We start from the raw sequence: 19,014 nt of genomic DNA, 5'->3' as shown, positions 1-19,014 counted from the left end.
GCAGCAGTAACAATACAGTACGTACCACAATCCTGTGATCCCTTCTCTTTTTCAACCAACCAACCAACCAACCAGCCAACCAGCCAACCAACCAGCCAACCAACCAGCCAACCAACCAGCCAACCAGCCAGCCAACCAACCAACCAACCAACCAACAATCCAACCAACTAACTCTCTTTCTATCAGACTCTAGTCATATATGTTGCTGGAATGACTTCAATATGGCATAACTGACGTTCATTTTATCTCGTCTAATCTATGGCCTGTTGCCGTCTGACACCGACTCAACTTTTTTATCCTTTCTCTCCTCAATCTCTTTCCTTTCTTCCTACTCTTTCTTTGTTTCCCTCCCTTCCCCCTCCCTCTTTCTCTTCTGCCCACAGAATTACTTCAAAGATGCCTGGAACATTTTTGACTGTGTGACAGTCCTGGGCAGCATTACAGATATTTTAGTGACTGAGCTCGGGGTAAGTGAGGAGGCAGGGGAATTAACAGTGGGAAAGGGAAATGGTGTGTCAGCAAGTTCAGTGGTATGAGTGGGAGAGAGAGAGAGGTAGAGAGAGAGAGAGAGAGGTAGTTAGAGAGAGAGAGGCAGAGAGAGAGAGAGTAAGGGGGAGAGAGAGTGTGAGAGAGAGAGTAAGGGGAAGAGAGAGGTAGAGAGAGTGAGACAGGCAGAGAGAGAGAAAGAGAGGTAGTGAGAGTGAGACAGGTAGAGAGAGAGAGAGGGGGGGGGGGGCAGATAGAAAGAGAGCAGGGGCACATAGAGAAGCAGAGAGAAAGGCAGAGACTGTAGTGTACAGGATCTTACATTGCTCAGTGAAGCATGAACATATTTTGAAAGCCTTACATAATTGTCCCAGTTGGTGGAGAGCAGAGCACAGAGACCTGGATCATGGTAGCCCAGCCACCACTGACAATACTCAGGAGACTAACACTCACACACACACACACACACACACACACACACACACGCACACGCACACGCACACACACACACTCACACATGCACGTACACACACAGACTACTCTACTGATCTGCTAGGCAACCTGACAGCCAATCAAATAACCATCCTCAAAACAATCTGGCCAATCGGACTGTTCCTCTAGCCAGGCATCCACTTAGCAACCAGTTGGATAGTGAAAAATGATAGCCAATGAGGTAGACACACTAGTTATTCAGGCAGGTAATGTGGTGTGTGCGCGTGTTCGTGCGTGCATGCATGAGAGTGTTTATGTGTTGTAATGCCTTTATAAACCATATTATGAAATATGAATGTTGTTTTTGAATGTTGTGTGTCTCTGAGACAGTCCTGACAGCTATACCTTTGTTTCCAGTAAAAACACCTCAACTCTATCAACCCAGGTCCTGGAGAGCTATATGTTTTATAACCAGCCCAGCACCAACAGATCTGATTAAACCTTTAACTCCTCATCGGGACATTGATTGGTTGATTGGTTGAATCAGGTGTGTTACTGCTGGGCTGGAACAAAAGCTTGAACATCATGTAGCTCTGCATGACAAAGGTTGGTGACCACAGGCATAATCATAGACATTAAATAAGATTTTATTTCAATGGGTATAGTATTTTGACATAATGTTATATCATGTATATTATGATTACATAATATCTTAGTAGTGGCAAGAGGTTTTCCTGACTACATGACTTGAACTAGACCCTCGTTTTTCGTGTCAGTTCTTATGGTGAGGAAATACTCCTGTCCCCAACTATGCTCCATAAACCACCCTACCAGGTGTTACTGGCAGTGGATGTTAATGGCAGAAGAATCAGGTGGAATTGGTTCCTCTTCTCTAAACTGACCTCAGACCAGTCCGAGACACCATTTGATCAAGAGGGACCTTTGAACATGAAAAAGCAAGCCCTGTTCTTGGATCAGTCCAGTGGTAGTCCATCAAAGCAGCCTTTAATTTGGGTCAGCTCAAATTAAAGCTTTAGCTGCCATTGCGCTGATTCAAACACGACTTGACAATCATGTTAATTTTCCTCGCAGTCCAATGGAAGCTTGTTAGCTTGGATGTTAAAAGTAATCTCATGTTAGGAGTAATCTCATGTTAGGAGTAATCTCATAATATATTTTTTGAACTTCATCTGTTTCCTAGTCGTTGATATCCCTGCTGTTGAATGTATGGAGGCAGTGTAATGACTGAACTGTTGTATGTATGGAGGCAGTGTTATGACTGAACTGTTGTATGTATAGAGGCAGTGTTATGACTGAACTGTTGTATGTATGGAGGCAGTGTTATGACTGAATTGTTGTATGTATGGAGGCAGTGTTATGACTGAACTGAACTCAGTAATAATGAGTGTACATAATGACAATTCATTTCCTGTTTTATCTTTTTTTACATGCTTTCTTTAACTCTACGCTACTTAATGGCAACTACTTCGTCCCTCTCCCTTCTGACGAATTCATCCAATCAAAATGCACTATGTGTCCATCCATGAAACCTGGCCTGGCCAATCGCACTCTTTGTTAAATCAACCTCCAAAAATGCCGCTATAAACCATGTCATCTGCAACATCCACATGTAGATGGTTTGTACTTTTTTGGAGATACTTTAATTACTGCATCCATTTCCTGGTGTGGCTGTGGTGATGCATGTTGCTCGACTCCTCACCCTGGCAGTGACCCCTGGCCTTTGATCTCTGACCCAGGTTTGACAAGATGACTCGACTGACCTCCTGCTCCCAGTCACCGGACAGAGACATTCGACCAATCCCAAATGGACTACCCCTTGTATAGATCTAAAAGGATCAGATAGGATTTAGCTAATATTCCACCTAGCCTATCTGGATGGGTTCGTTGTCAAATTACTGATACCAATCCAATGCTTTCAGATCTACACGTGATAGACCTAGAGGGGCTTCAGGTCCATTTGGAATTGGCTAGTAGTCATTGTCCTAATACCCTTCAGGTTCTGATTTAATACTGTTCAAATGCATCCTTCCTTCCTCCCTTCCTTGAAGTGATCACAGCTCTGATCTGACTGATCTGATCCAAAATAAAGGAAACACTTGAGTAAATGAGGCTTCTGGCAGCTCTGTTATGGTGTGGGGTGCCTTTTCCTGGCATGGTCCACTCATCCCTTTAGAGGGCAAGGTAAACGGCAATAAATACACAGCCTTTCTGAATGATCCCCTTCAACCTTTCTGTCTTGATGGGAGTGACCTCTTCCAGGATGACAATACCCCAATCCATTATTTCAAGGAGGGAAGGAAGAACAAATGTGTTGTAAAAGTATTCTATCAGATCTGTGGTAATGTAGGAAAGGAACGGAAGCTGGTCAAGCCCATTAGGACACAGCCTGGACAATACTCTCACAATCACTAGACATGCACCACTGCTTACATTCCTTAAAAGCAATCACACACACACACACACACACACACACACACACACACACACACACACACACACACACACACACACACACACACACACACACACACACACACACACACACACACACACACACACACACACACACACACACACACACATGCTAGTGTCTGTGAGAGCCAGGGGAGTAAGGTGTGACAGGAGTGCACAGAGTGACTGGGTCTAAAGCTTCACCCATGGTGGACCGGGCTACGGTGCATGCTGCCCCACTGCATGTCTCTGGCAGGGATGGCACACACCTATACTACTCATAGACACATAAGTTAAACACACCCAGACATACATGGACACTGACCTACACACACATAGACACACACACAACAGTACATAGCCTAATAAATACATGCACATAGGCTTGTGTTGCAATGCCATAGTGAACATGCTCTTGATGGGAGCTGAATGTGCCTACTGCCAAGCCCTCTCTAACCCAGAACCCTTCCCTTGGTAGAGGGTTGAAGGACCATGCACATCATAGGACAGTGAGCATCACTAACATAGTTTACAGTAATCAAATAGGACAGTGAGCATCACACACATAGTTTACAGTGATCAAATAGGACAGTGAGCATCACACACATAGTTTACAGTAATCAAATAGGACAGTGAGCATCACACACATAGTTTACAGTAATCAAATAGGACAGTGAGCATCACACACATAGTTTACAAGTACAGTTTTATTTCTGTAGTGGTTTTTACAAATGCTTTCACCATTAAGTGTGTAATAATTTGAGCAAGACGAAGTCGTATGATTTGCCCTATGAATATGGAGTTATAGTAATGCTATCACTATTACATCAACATTAGAACTTTGTAACAATTATATTTCTAAATATCATCAATATATTTGCAGTTTGTCCTTCAACTCAGAACCCCATTCCCCCTTCCCTTTCTCTGACTGTGACGCAAAAAAAGGTTGGCTTCAATTCCATGTAAATACTGTTATTTCAGGAGGGGACTTGAAATTCAGGAGTCTTCTTAAAGCAACCGTGGACAATTTTCAATTTTATTAATTAAATGTTGTCTCATTTTATCCCCTGAATTGAGTGAACTGAAATGGAATCGAACCTGACTTTATAGTGTCACAGGACTAAAACGAGCCAATCCCTTGTGGAGGAGAGCTGTCAGCTTTGCTGCGTTGCGTTGACACGTGGTTAACTTGCTGTGATCTAGCTAGCTCCATATTGTGCGGTGGTGCGTTTGCCTTGAGGATCAGTGCATTTGGTTGTATTTACAATAAAAACGGTTCCCTGCACCCACTACCACTACTCCTACTACTACTACTATCTACTACTACTACTACTACTAACTACTACTACTACTAACTACTACTACTGCTGCTACTATTACTACTACTATTACTATTTACTACTACTACTACTGCTAGTACTGCTACTACTACTACTACTACTCATACTACTGCTACTACTACCACTACTACTCAAATCAAATCCAATTTAATTTGTCACATGCGGCAAGTATCCTCATGTGGGGGGCAGCAGGTAGCCTAGTGGTTAGAGTGTTGGGCCAGTTACCGAAAGGTTGCAGTTAACCCACGGTTCCCGGGTAGGCCGTCATTGTAAATAAGAATTTGTTCTTAACTGACTTGCCTAGTTAAATAAAGGTTAAATAAATACAATTAAAATTAAAAACATGCACTGAATACCGTGAAATGCTTACTTACAAGCCCTTGACCAACAATGCTGTTCAAATAGAGTTAAGAAAATATTTACTAAATAAACTAAAGTAAAAAAAATAAAAATAAGTAAAGAAAATTACATAACAATAAAGAGGCTATATACAGGGGGTACTGGTACCGAGTCAATGTGCGGGAGTACAGGTTAGTTGAGGTAATTGTGAATGTTGCCCTGTTTAAAGGTCTTACTCAAATCAGCTGCGGAAAGTATGATCCCACAGTTGTCTGGAACATCTGGTGCTCTCAGTCATGCTTCAGTGTTGCTTAACTCAAAGCGAGCATAAAAGGCATTTAGCTCGTCTGGTAGGCTCGCGTAACTGGGCAGCTTGCGGCTGGGTTTCCCTTTGTAGTCTGTAATATTTTTCAAGCCCTGTCACATCCGATGAGCATCAGAGCCGGTGTAGTAGGATTCAATTTTGTACTTCCACTTTGCCTGTTTGATGGTTCGTTTGAGGGCATAGCGGGGATTTCTTATAAGCGTCTGGATAAGTGTCCCGCTCCTTGAAAGCGGCAGCTCTAGCCTTTAGCTCAGTGCGGATGTTGCCTGTAATCCTTGGCTTCTGATTGGGAAATGTACGTACGGTCACTGTGGGGATGTCGTCGTCGATGCACTTATTGATGAAGCTGGAGACTAAGGTGTACTCCTCAATGCCATTGGATGAATCCCGGAACATATTCCAGTCTGTGCTAGTAAAACAGTCCTGTAGCGTATCATCCACATCATCTGACCACTTCCTTATTGAGCGAGTGACTGGTACTTCCTGCTTTAGTTTTTGCTTGTAAGCAGGAATCAGGAGGATAGAATTATGGTCAGATTTGCCAAATGGATGGCGAGGGAGAGCTTTGTACGGGTCTCTGTGCGTGGAGTGAAGGTGGTCTAGAGTTGTTTTTCCACTGGTTGCACATGTGACATGCTGCTAGAAATGAGATAAAATGGATTTAAGATTTCCTGCATTAAAGTCCCCGGCCACTAGGAGCGCCGCTTCTGGATGAGCATTTTCTTTTTTGCTTATGGCCTTATACAGCTCGCTGAGTGTGGTCTTAGTGCCAGCATCAGTTTGTGATGGTAAATAGACAGCTACGAATAATATAGATGAGAACTCTCTTGGTAGATAGTGTGGTCTACTGCTTATCACGAGGTATTCTATCTCAGGCGTGCACTACCTTGAGACTTCTTTAATATTAGACATCGCGCACCAGCAGTTATTGACAAGTATACACCTCCGCCCCTCGTCTTACCAAACGTAGCTGCTCTGTCCTGCCAATGCATGGAGAATCCATCCAGCTCTATATTATACGTTTCGTCATTCAGCCACGCCTCGGTGAAACATAAGATATTATAGTTTTAATGTGCCGTTGGTAGGATAGTCTTAATCTTAGATTGTCCCGTTTGTTTTCCAATGATTGCATGCTGACCAATAATATGGAGGGTAGCGGTGGTTTATCTACTTTTCGGCAAATTCTTACAAGGCACCTTGCCCTCCTCCCCCTTTTCTCTGTCTTTTCTTCACACTGATGACGGGGATTTGGGCATTGTCTTGACAAAGCAGAAAAAATCTTTCTTCAGTTCGAGGTGAGTAATCGTTGTACTGATGTCTAGAAGCTCTTTTTGGTCATTAGAGACGGTAGCAACAAATTATGTACAAAATGAGTTACAAACAATGAGAAAAAAAAATAGCACAGTTGATTAGGAGCCATCCCCTCCTGCGCCATTAAATCTGAGCATTGTGGGGACCTACTACTACTACTACAAACTACTACTATTACTACTACCACTACTACCAGCTACAAACTACTTTGACTACTACTACCACTACTACCAACTACTACTACTACTTCAAGCTACTACTACTACTAATACTAGTACTACTACTACCACCACTACAACCAACTACTACTACTACAAACTAGTACTACTACTACTATTACTACAAACTACTACTACTACTACCAGTACTACCAACTATTACTACTACTTCAAGCTACTACTACTACTACTAATACTAGTACTACTACTACCACCACTTCAACCAACTACTACTACTACTACAAACTAGTACTACTACTACTACGTTGTACCTACTGCTACTACTTACTGCCCCAATTGGTTGACAATGGTTAGGTTTTGAAAACATATGATTTTCCTTTCCCCTACATCGATTCCCTTCTTCTAACTCCTTGGATATGCCCGAGCCTGTTACAAGCCTTGCATTTTTTTGGTTTGGTTTGCATTTGATTCCAGTTCTGTTTGGTTGCTTTTCTGTTGGTTTTGAATCCTCCTCAGTTTGGTTTTGAACTTTTCCCCTGCTTTTATGGTTTGGTTTGTTTTAAGACAGGAAATAGTTATCTAACATTGCATGGCAAGTGATAAGCTTCTCCTCTCTACCCTGTACCTCCTTTTCTCCACACTTCTCTCCCTCTATTTGTCTCTGCCTCTATCTTTCCATCCCTCTCTTCCCCCTTTTTCCATCTATCCTTCTTTCTACCCCTCACCCCTCCCATTTCTCTCTTTCTACCTCTATGTCTTTCTCTCTCTCTCTCTTTCTCTCTCTCTCTCTCTCTCTCTCTCTCTCTCTCTCTCTCGCTCTCTCTCTTACTCGTGTGTCTGGTCATACTGTGGGTGTTGTAGAATAACTTCATCAACTTGAGTTTCCTGAGACTGTTCAGGGCTGCCAGGCTCATCAAACTGCTCCGGCAGGGAGAAACCATCCGCATCCTGCTCTGGACCTTTGTTCAATCCTTCAAGGTAATGCCACACACACACACACACACACACACACACACACACACACACACACACTGAGAGAGAGAGAGAGAGAGAGAGAGAGAGAGAGAGAGAGAGAGAGAGAGAGAGAGAGAGAGAGATAAGCTTCATGGGGACCTATGAGAATACACCCACACAGACCCTAGTAGTTGCATTGTGGAGACCTATGACAGAATACACACACAAAACCAGGGGGGTGGACTCGAGTCACATGACAGGAATTCGAGTCAGGTTTAAGTCACAGATTTGATGACTTGAGAGTCAACTTCATAGAAAATAAAACAACTTGAGACTTGACTTCGACTTGGAGCCTCAAGACTTGGAATTCGACTTAGACTTGAGACTGATAACTTATCTGGACAGGTTTTGTAATGTTTGGTCACTTGTTCTGTGTCACGCATTCAGTATCGCACTTGCTACAACAACAAAAAATATTTGCTAGTGAAATGCACACTCGTCCATCTGATTGTACCAGCAAACCGTCAATCAACACAGGTTGTGTGAGCTATAGTAGCACACTGAGAAGGTTTTTGTGTGAAACTGAAATGGAAAAATTACAGACTACCGTTTGTATTTTATATTCATACCCTTGGTTATTCGAACTGGTCACTATCCTAAGCCTATGGCATTGCACCAAATGATTGTAATCTGTGCTTCAGTTCCCAAAAATTGAGCGTCCTGACTGTTAACCAAAGACCAGTCATCAACATTGCGCTCAAAGGCAGGCGCACATATCCAGATTAGTGACCAGAAAGAAAGAACTTAATTTTTCTACTTACATTAATCAATCTGCTACAGGCTCATCTTTGAAAAATGAAGGAGAGCCGCACGCACATCTAGGAGATCAGATGCAAAAACATTTTTATGTCCAACGTTTCGACAGACAAGCTGTCTTCATCGGGGTACAGACTCATCTTTGCCAGAACAATAGGCTGATCATTTCATTGATAATTTTCATATTTCAGATAGGCCAAGTTTAGGTGGATTATATAGTTGAAGTCGGAACTTTACATACACCTTATCCAATTACATTTAAACTCAGTTTTTCACAATTCCTATTTAATCCTAGTAATCATTCCCTGTCTTAGGTCAGTTAGGATCACCACTTTATTTTAAGAATGTGAAATGCCAGAATAATAGTAGAGAATGATTTATTTCAGCTTTTATTTCTTTCATCACATTTCCAGTCGGTTTACATACACTCAATTAGTATTTGGTCACATTGCATTTAAATAGTTTAACTTGGGTCAAACGTTTCAGGTAGCTTTCCACAAGCTTCCCACAATAAGTTGGGTGAATTTTGGCCCATTCCTCCTGACAGAGCTGGTGTAACTGAGTCAGGTTTGTAGGCCTCTTTGCTCGCACACACTTTTGCAGTTCTGCCCACAAATTTTCTATGGGATTGAGGTCAGGGTTTGTGATGGCCACTCTAAAACCTTGACTTTGTTGTCCTTGAGCCATTTTGCCACAACTTTGGAAATATGCTTGGGGTCATTGTCCATTTGGAAGACCCATTTGCAACCAAGCTTTAACTTCCTGACTGATGTCTTGAGATGTTGCTTCGATATATCCACATAATTTCCCTCCCTCATGATGCCACCTATTTTGTGAAGTGCACCAGTCCCTTTTGTAGCAAAGCACCCTCACAATATGATGCTGCCACCCCCACGCTTCACGGTTGGGATTGTGTTCTTCAGCTTGCAAGCCTCACCCTTTTTCCTCCAAACATAACAATGGTCATTATGTCCAAACAGTTCTATTTTTGTTTCATCAGACCAGAGGACATTTCTCCAAAAAGTACTATCTTTGTCCCCATGTGAATTGCAAACCGTAGTCTGGCTTTTTTTATGGCGGTTTTGGAGCAGGTGTCACGCCCTGACCATAGTTTGCTTTGTATGTTTATATGTTTTGTTTGGTCAGGGTGTGATCTGAGTGGGCATTCTATGTTGTATGTCTAGTTTGTCTGTTTCTGTGTTTGGCCTGATATGGTTCTCAATCAGAGGCAGGTGTTAGTCATTGTCTCTGATTGGGAACCATATTTAGGTAGCCTGTTTTGTCATTGTGGGTTGTGGGTGATTGTCTATGTGTAGTGTTTGTGTCAGCACGATTATTCATTTCGTATATAGCGTCACGGTCGTTGTTCATTTATTGTTTTGTTCAGTTTACTTCGTGTTTTCGTCTTCAATTAAAATTATGCATTCACACCACGCTGCGCTTTGGTCCGCTTCTTACGACGATCGTGACAGAATCACCCACCACAAAAGGACCAAGTGGCGTGGTAACGGGCAGCAGCAGCGGCCGAAATTTCAGGACTCCTGTACATGGGATGAGATTTTAAACGGAGAAGGACCCTGGGCAGAGGCTGGGGAATATCGCCGCCCCAAAGCAGAGCTGGTGGCAGCAAAAGCTGAGCGGCGGCAATATGAGGAGGCAGCACGGCAAAAGCTGAGCGGCAGCACTATGAGGAGGCAGCACGGCAGTGCAACAGGTACGAGAGGCAGCCCCCCAAATTGTTTTAGGGGGAGCACACGGGGAGTGTGGCTAAGCCAGGTAGCAGACCTGCGCTCACTCCTCGTGCTTATTATAAGCAGCGCGTTACTGGTCAGGCACCGTGTTATGCGGTTAAGCGCATGGTGTCGCCAGTACGTGCCCATAGCCCGGTGCGCTATAGGGCAGCCCCCTGAAAGTGTCATGCGAGGGTGGGCATCCAGCCAGGGCGTATGGTGCCTGCTCAGCGTTTCTGGTCACCGGTACGCTGTTTCGGTCCAGGGTATCCTGCCCCGGCTCTGCGTACTGTGTCTCCGGGGCGCTGGGAGGGTGCAGTGCGTCCTATGCCTGCGCTCCGCTCGTTCAGGGCAAATGTGGGAGTGGAGCCTAAGGGACAGGTGCGTGTAGGAGGCACTAGATCTCCAGTGTTTACCCACAGCCCGGTTCAACCTGTGCCTGCACTCTGGAGGGTCTGGGCTAGAGTAGTTATCCAGCCTGGGGGAGTGGTGCCAAGGCTGCGCACCAGAGCTCCAGTGCCCCCCCACAGCCCGGTCCTTCAGGTGCCTCCTCCTAACACCAAGCCTCCTGGAAGTCTCCCCAGCCTGGTGGGTCCTGTGGCAGCCCCACGCACCAGGCTGTCTCTCTGTCTCCTCCCTACAGGTGCTCCCGTCTGTCCAGCGCCGCCTGAGCCGCCCGTCTCTCCAGTGCTGCTAGAGTCTCCCGTCTGTCCTGAGCTGCTAGAGTCTCCCGTCTGTCCTGAGCTGCTAGAGTCTCCCGTCTGTCCTGAGCTGCTAGAGTCTCCCGTCTGTCCTGAGCTGCTAGAGTCTCCCGTCTGTCCTGAGCTGCTAGAGTCTCCCGTCTGTCCTGAGCTGCTAGAGTCTCCCGTCTGTCCTGAGCTGCTAGAGTCTCCCGTCTGTCCTGAGCTGCTAGAGTCTCCCGTCTGTCCTGAGCTGCTAGAGTCTCCCGTCTGTCCTGAGCTGCTAGTCTCCCGTCTGTCTGGAGCTGCTAGCGCCGCCAGTCTGTCCTGAGCCGTCAGTCAGCCAGGAGCTGCCAGAGCCGTCAGTCAGCCAGGAGCCGCCAGAGCCGCCAGCCAGCCAGGAGCCGCCAGAGCCGCCAGCCAGCCAGGAGCCGCCAGAGCCGCCAGCCAGCCAGGAGCCGCCAGAGCCGTCAGCCAGCCAGGAGCGGTCAGAGCCGTCAGCCAGCCAGGAACCGCCAGAGCCGTCAGCCAGTCCTGAGCTACCCTTCAGTTCTGAGCTGCCCCTCAGTCCGGAGCTGCCCCTCAGTCCGGAGCTGCCCCTCAGTCCAGTGGGGCCCTTTAGTAGGGTTGCCAGTCCTAGGTTGGCGGCGAGGGTCGCCGTTCCTAGGGGGCCACAGAAGCGGACTAAGACAATGGTGGAGTGGGTTCCACGTCCAGCGCCAGAGCCGCCACCGCGGACAGATACCCACCCAGACCCTCCCCTATAGGTTCAGGTTTTGCGGCCAGAGTCCGCACCTTGGTGGGGGGGGGGGGGGTACTGTCACGCCCTGACCATAGTTTGCTTTGTATGTTTATATGTTTTGTTTGGTCAGGGTGTGATCTGAGTGGGCATTCTATGTTGTATGTCTAGTTTGTCTGTTTCTGTGTTTGGCCTGATATGGTTCTCAATCAGAGGCAGGTGTTAGTCATTGTCTCTGATTTGGAACCATATTTAGGTAGCCTGTTTTGTCATTGTGGGTTGTGGGTGATTGTCTATGTGTAGTGGTTGTGTCAATACGATTATTCATTTCGTATATAGCGTCACGGTCGTTGTTCATTTATTGTTTTGTTCAGTTTACTTCGTGTTTTCGTCATCCATTAAAATGATGCATTCACACCACGCTGCGCTTTGGTCCGCTTCTTACGACGATCGTGACAGCAGGGTCTTCTTCCTTGCTGGGTTATGTCGATATAGGACTCGTTTTACTGTGGATATATATACTTTTGTACCTGTTTCCTCCAGCATCTTCACAAGGTCCTTTGCTGTTGTTCTGGGATTGATTTGCACTTTTTGCACCAAAGTAGGTTCATTTCTAGGAGACAGAATGCGTCTCCTTCCTGAGCGGTATGACGGCTGCATGGTCCCATGGTGTTTATACTTGCGTACAGACGTACCTTCAGGCGTTTTGAAATTGCTCCCAAGGATGAACCAGACTTGTGGAGGTCTACATTTTTTTTCTGAGGTCTTGGCTGATTTCTTTTGATTTTCCCATGATGTCAAGCAAAGAGGCACTGAGTTTGAAGGTAGGCCTTGAAATACATCCACAGGTACATCTCCAGTTGACTCAAATTATGTCAATTAGCCTATCAGAAGTTTCTAAAGCCAAGACATAATTTTCTGGAATATTCCAAGCTGTTTAAAGGCACAGTCAACTTAGTGTATGTAAACTTCTGAACCACTGGAATTGTGATACAGTGAATTGTAAGTGAAATAATCTGTATGCAAACAATTGCTGGAAAAATTCCTTGTGTCATGCACAAAGTAGATATCCTAACCGACTTGCCAAAACTATAGTTTGTTAACAAGAAATGTGTGTAGTAGTTTAAAAACAAGTTTTTATGACTCCAACCTAAATGTATGTAAACTTTTGACTTCAACTGTATATGTCTGAAGATAGATGTAACATCGCACTACCTTCAATAGTTATGGGATGAAGATGTAATGTATTCTGACAAATTAATTACGACATTTGTGAGGAAAAAAGGCTACAGACAGATCATGCTCTCCGTCTGATCCTGCAAGCCTCTCTGCATACATGTAGACCGTATGATCCTGCCTGCTCTGGACTCCAGACTCCAGTGACCTGATATCCCTCGTTGATATTGACTGTAAACATGAATGTAAACAACATTAATGTGTAAATCTCAGTTTATTTCTGTATCTTGCGTTTTGAAAATGAATCACCTGTGAGCATGTGCATGTGTGTACATGGGGGGTCGCAAGCTTTGAACCACTCCTTTTTGGGAGTCGCGGGTCAAAAAGAGAACTGGTCACTGAATGGTTTGATGAGCTAGCGAAAGGATTGCCGGCTTGCTGTACAGCTATATCATCTGCTGTACAGCTATATCATCTGTTGTACAGCTATATCATCTGTTGGACAGCTATATCATCTGCTGTACAGCTATATCATCTGTTGTACAGCTATATCATCTGTTGTACAGCTATATCATCTGTTGTACAGCTATATCATCTGCTGTACAGCCATATAATCCACATCAAATTGTAGGGAGAGAGGATTGACATAAATATGCAGCTCCAAAAATTGTGATGATCAGGAATATTACTTTGCATGCTCACCAGCAATGGGGCATCAAGCAACATTTACTAGCATAGGTTTACTGGTATTTTTTTACTGGTATGTCAAAATTGCTTGAAATTGAATAAATAAAAATGAAGCTTGGATTTGGAATTTGTTGTTAAAATCAATTATTACGCAATCAAAATGTTGTAGACAAAATAAGGAAAAGAGATGTCTGGTAGCCACAAGATTTTGTGACCTTAGGAGTATATGGCTCTATCTGCACTAAGCAAAGTTCTGAGATATTGAGCATCAGTTTTTACATCCCAGATCTCAGATGTCACTTGTGCTCCCTCTCCGGCCTCTAGGTCACCAGGCTGCTCGTTAGGCGCATAATGACACTCACCTGGACTCCATCACCTTCTTGATTACCTGCACTATATAAGTCACTCCCTTTGGTTTCTTCCCGAGTCGTCATTGTTCCTGTTAATTTTTGTATTAAAAAATTCACTCCCTGAACTTTCTTCCCGACTCAGCGTACATCGTTACAGAAGGACGACTCGTCAAGGGGAAGCACCAGGGAGTGTTTTCTTTTGTTTGTTTTTGTGTTGGGGGTGATGTCGAGTCCTGGTGTTCGAGCCGGAGCTACCTGGGAGGCCTCAGCCGGTTTGTAGGCTTCCATGCCTCAGCGGGTTTGATAGGTTCCCATGCCTCAGCTGGTTTGTAGGCGTCCATGCCTCAGTGGGTTTGATAGGCTTCCATGCCTCAGCGGGTTTGATAGGCTCCCATGCCTCAGCCGATTTGTAGGCTTCCATGCCTCAGACGATTTGTAGGCTTCCATGCCTCAGTGGGTTTGATAGGCTTCCATGCCTCAGCGGGTTTGATAGGTTCCCATGCCTCAGTCGGTTTGTAGGCTTCCATGCCTCAGCCGGTTTGTAGGCTTCCATGCCTCAGCGGGTTTGATAGGCTCCCATGCCTCAGCGGGTTTGATAGGCTTCCATGCCTCAATGGGTTTGATAGGCTCCCATGCCCACGGCTCATCAGGTTCACTCCTCAGCCGGTTTGTCAGGTTTCTGCTCCTCAGCGGAGGCGACCAGTCCGCTCCGGATCCCCGGCATTGTCCCTGTGGTTGGCGTCCTGCGGCTGAAGCCGAACGCACCGGGGAGGAGGTACTGTCACGTATGCTCTCTCTCCGGCACTCTAGGTCGTCATGCTCCCACACCTCAGCCGGATTGATAGGTTCCCGCGCCTTAGCAGAGGTGACCAGTTTCCTCCTGATCCCCGGGATCGTTATATTGGTCGACATCCTGCGGCTGGAGCCGCACGTCGGGGAGGGGGTACTGTCACGTGCTCCCTCGCCGGCCTCTAGGTCACCAGGCTGCTCGTTAGGGTGCACACCTGTCACCAGCGTTATGCTCATAATGACACTCACCTGGACTCCATCACCTCCTTGACTACCTGCCCTTTATGTCACTCCGTTTGGTTCCTTCCCCAGTCGTCATTGTTTCTGTTCCCGTTTCATGTCTGTGCATGGTTTGTTTCTTGTTTTGTTCATTTATTAATTAAATGTATTCACTCCCTGAACTTGCTTCCCGACTCTCATACATCGCTCCATCCAAAGTGTTTTCTAGTGAGTTCTTTTTAGGGGTGTGCATTAGAAGATAAGCTTATGGTTCTGAAATGTTAATGTATGTTCAGCCATAAGGTTCTTTTTGACACCTCTAAATTAGACATATTCAGTTCTTACGACTGTAGCTATTTGAATACATAAATGATCTAATTAGTATTTTACCAAAATAGTCAGAACACATCAAATACATTAAGACATACATTATGATCATTAGACAAATGACTGTCATCACTGAACAACGATGTGACCTCACAGAATTGTATAGTTTACATGTTTTCACTTAAAATGTACTTTTTCAAAAATATACAAACATATGAAGAACCATCTAAAGATCTATTATATGTGACTAACTCATTTCTGACATGTCAGATAGAACCTTATAGTTCCAAGGCCAGGATTTGTTGTTGGAACAAGTCGTTGCATGTATAGATTTGTTTACCTGACTTGTGACTTGACTCGACTTTCCCTTAGAATGCACAACTTGGGCTGGACCCGAGACTCGACCTGTTCTTTCTGGGACTCGACTTAAGACATGGAACTTGGCACTTGAGACTTGCTCATGAATCGAATAATAGTGACTTGGGCCCACCTCTGCACAAAACCTACTTAGCAGCATTGTGGGGACCTATGACAGAATACACACACACACACACTGAATAGTACTCCAGCTCTTTATGTCTGTTTAGGCGCTGCCGTACGTGTGCCTGCTTATCGGCATGCTGTTCTTCATCTATGCCATCATCGGGATGCAGGTGAGTAGAGACACGAAGAAAAACAAGTCAAAATGAATGGTCATTTTTACAGATCAACATGAACTTTATAAAAAGCATCCAGGGAAAGTGACACTTGCCTGCCATAGGGACGTGTGTGAGGTTGTGCATTCTCCCATATTACCTAGGATGCTGACACTGTTGTTTTGTCAGCTGTTTGGGAACATAGGGATGGAGGAGGAGGAAGGGAGCGCCATCAACGAACACAACAACTTCAGGACTTTCTTCCAAGCTCTCATGCTGCTCTTCAGGTGTGTGTGGTTGTGCGTGTTTACATTTGTGCGTGCCTGTGTGTACAGTACATGCATACGTGTGTCTCCAACGGGTGTGTATTTGTATAGGAGTGCCACGGGCGAGGCGTGGCATGACATCATGCTGTCGTGTCTTGGAGGGAAGCTCTGTGATCCTCTGGCAGGGAACACTGAACCAGAGTGTGGCAGCCAGTTTGCCTACCTCTACTTTGTGTCCTTCATCTTCTTCTGCTCCTTCCTGGTGAGAAGCACTAGCTGTCTGTCTTTCTCTATTCCCCTTTTAGTCATATTTTCCCCCTTAATTTCGGTTATAGGATTGCAAAATTCCCTAAATCCTAGTTGGAGGATTCCCGGAATCAGGAGGGAATAAGTAGGAACTCCAGAGTAGTCCAACCACACTGCAAAACCAGATACGTTCTGGCTACTCAAACATTTTTAGGAAACCGATTAACTAAAAAAGTGAAGTTAAGAGAGTTAAATAGCTGAAGTTAGCAGTACTACCTTCATATGTGTAATACAAATGCATTTTTTTGTAAGGTATTCTTAAATGCAACGCTCCCACTAAGCCATGCCTCCAATAATTTCCCAGTGTGCCTTGCCTTTTCGATTGAATTGTAGAGTTACCACCCATGACTGTATTTGTTACTGTAATGACAGAGACATGGTTGTTGAATTCGTTCATTTTCAAGCCTTTGGTCTTCACCAAGAGTTCCTAGGCGAATATTATCATTATTATTGAACCATTACATGTATCATAAGGCCTTATACAGTGGCCTGAAACTCTTAGTTTACAGGCCACATCAGTCATGCAAGTAGGTTTGCAAAATTCCACAAACTTTCCCCAAAAAGTTTCCAGTAATCCAAAAATGTGCAACCCTAACTGTAAATCACATTATGCTGGCTTGCAAAGTGATGTGTAATTCCTATTGGGATTTAGTCAGCGTTAGACTATCCAACAGTTGAAATGTGTATTCACCCACAACCTGCATTCATATTGACTGCCAGGGTTAAGAACTGTTATGACTTCTACGAATGGTGAGTGGAGGAGTCAAGCGCAGAGAGCAGGTAATTCCGTACGTGGATCATTTATTCCAAAGACAGCGGAGACACGGACATGCAAAACGCAAGGGCGCATGAAACAACCCGTCCAAAATACACAGGACTAAAACTGTCCGGAAAAATAGAGATCACACTAATACACCAGATAACAGAGAACAAGCCCGCACAAATATACCCAGCGGGCCTAGTGCCCTTAAATAGCCTACAAACAAACACTAACTTAAAACAGGTGTACCCAATTAGACCCAACTTACAGAAACAAACGGAAAGGGAATCGATGGCAGCTAATAGGCCGGCGACGACGACCGCCGAGCGCCGCCCGAACAGGAAGAGGCACCATCTTCGGCGGGATTCGTGACAAGAACAGTGGGAAACGACCTAAGCCATTTAAACTGGAACAACCATTTCAGTAACAAGTGCAAAAATGAAGTGATTGGATTAGAAACAATTATGTTTATATTTTTGTAGCATAACATTTAATCAATCAATCACTCAATGTACATGCAAAAACACAGATATTAAAAACAATTCCAAAAAAATCTAACTGCAGTAGAGCATGCTAGGGAAAATGTTCATTTGTTATCATATTTTTTAAACATTTAGTTGGTGTGACTTCTAATTTACTTTTGAGTCAGTACCACATAAACATGTTAAGTAATAATGACTTTTTAATAAGTACAACTTAGTGTTTGAGTTAAAAATGCCTTGAGGTTTACAGCGCAGGATTTCCCGAAAACCAGGGTATTTATTTTGCAACCCTAGTCTGTTATAAGTGCACACTTGCTTGGCTGACATAATACTGTGTAATATTGTGGCTGTTTGTGTTTTTAGATGCTTAATCTGTTTGTGGCTGTCATCATGGACAACTTTGAGTACCTGACCAGAGACTCCTCCATCCTCGGCCCACATCATCTAGACGAGTATGTCAGGATATGGGCTGAATATGACCAAGCAGCTTGGTGAGTGACACACATGAACACATCACATAGAAACACACACACACACACACACACACACACACACACACATCTTACACATCACATCAGCACCTCATGATGAACACTCATATACTGAACACTTATAATCTGGGAGATTTAAAAACACACAAACACACATACATACAATGGTTTCTTGTTGTTTTAATGTGTTTACTTTTTCAGAGGTAGACATCACCTCTCATGTCTGTGTATCTCTGAGCGTTAACTCCTCCTGGACTGTGTACAGTAACCTAAACACTTCTAACGTGTCCTCAGGCTAGGCTCTAGTTCAACCCTGGCACGAGATCTGATTAGCCTGTGGTAAAACTGATCTAAGTCCAGTCTGGGAACATCAGATGAAAAGAGTGGGAGTCTGGGAGCTGTACAGTAACCATGAAGTAAATTACTCCATAGTTATAAAGGACAAGAGTCATAAAGGATATAAAGGCCAAGTCTCCTGTAGTTGAACTGATCCCAAATCAGTCTAAAGAACCCACACAAGACAGCAGCTGTAGGTGGGATCATGGATCTGAGCAGTAACCTTCTCAGTGATCCAGTTATCCCTCCCTCCCTGTGCCCTCTCCCTCTCTGTGTCTGGTTCAGACCCCCACCCCACCTCCACCCCCTCTGGAATCTGCATACTGCCAAAACTTACTGTGGCAACAAACCTCCCCTTTACTGTACTGTATATTCAACCCCCGTGGA

General features: G+C 44.6%; 1 protein-coding gene across 26 annotated transcripts in view; it reads left to right on the top strand.

Moving 5' to 3' along the window:
• cacna1aa (calcium channel, voltage-dependent, P/Q type, alpha 1A subunit, a) overlaps positions 1 to 19,014 on the top strand; it is a 177,668-nt gene that overhangs the window by 121,016 nt on the left and 37,638 nt on the right. For 20 of the 26 annotated variants that reach the window (XM_036938866.1, XM_036938883.1, XM_036938871.1 and 17 more), the window contains 7 exons: positions 384 to 467; positions 2,553 to 2,555; positions 7,746 to 7,862; positions 15,939 to 16,004; positions 16,176 to 16,273; positions 16,364 to 16,514; positions 18,164 to 18,291. In XM_036938866.1, coding sequence (XP_036794761.1) covers positions 384 to 467; positions 2,553 to 2,555; positions 7,746 to 7,862; positions 15,939 to 16,004; positions 16,176 to 16,273; positions 16,364 to 16,514; positions 18,164 to 18,291 — 647 coding nt within the window. The remainder of the gene's footprint in view (positions 1 to 383; positions 468 to 2,552; positions 2,556 to 7,745; positions 7,863 to 15,938; positions 16,005 to 16,175; positions 16,274 to 16,363; positions 16,515 to 18,163; positions 18,292 to 19,014) is intronic. The other 6 variants (XM_036938880.1, XM_036938891.1, XM_036938870.1 and 3 more) reach the window with 1 other exon arrangement.

Source organism: Oncorhynchus mykiss, chromosome 12 (genome assembly GCF_013265735.2).
Source record: "Oncorhynchus mykiss isolate Arlee chromosome 12, USDA_OmykA_1.1, whole genome shotgun sequence".
NCBI lineage: Eukaryota > Metazoa > Chordata > Actinopteri > Salmoniformes > Salmonidae > Oncorhynchus > Oncorhynchus mykiss.
The sequence above is the reverse complement of the archived record's forward strand: the minus strand, read 5'-3'. Positions and strand labels throughout refer to the sequence as shown.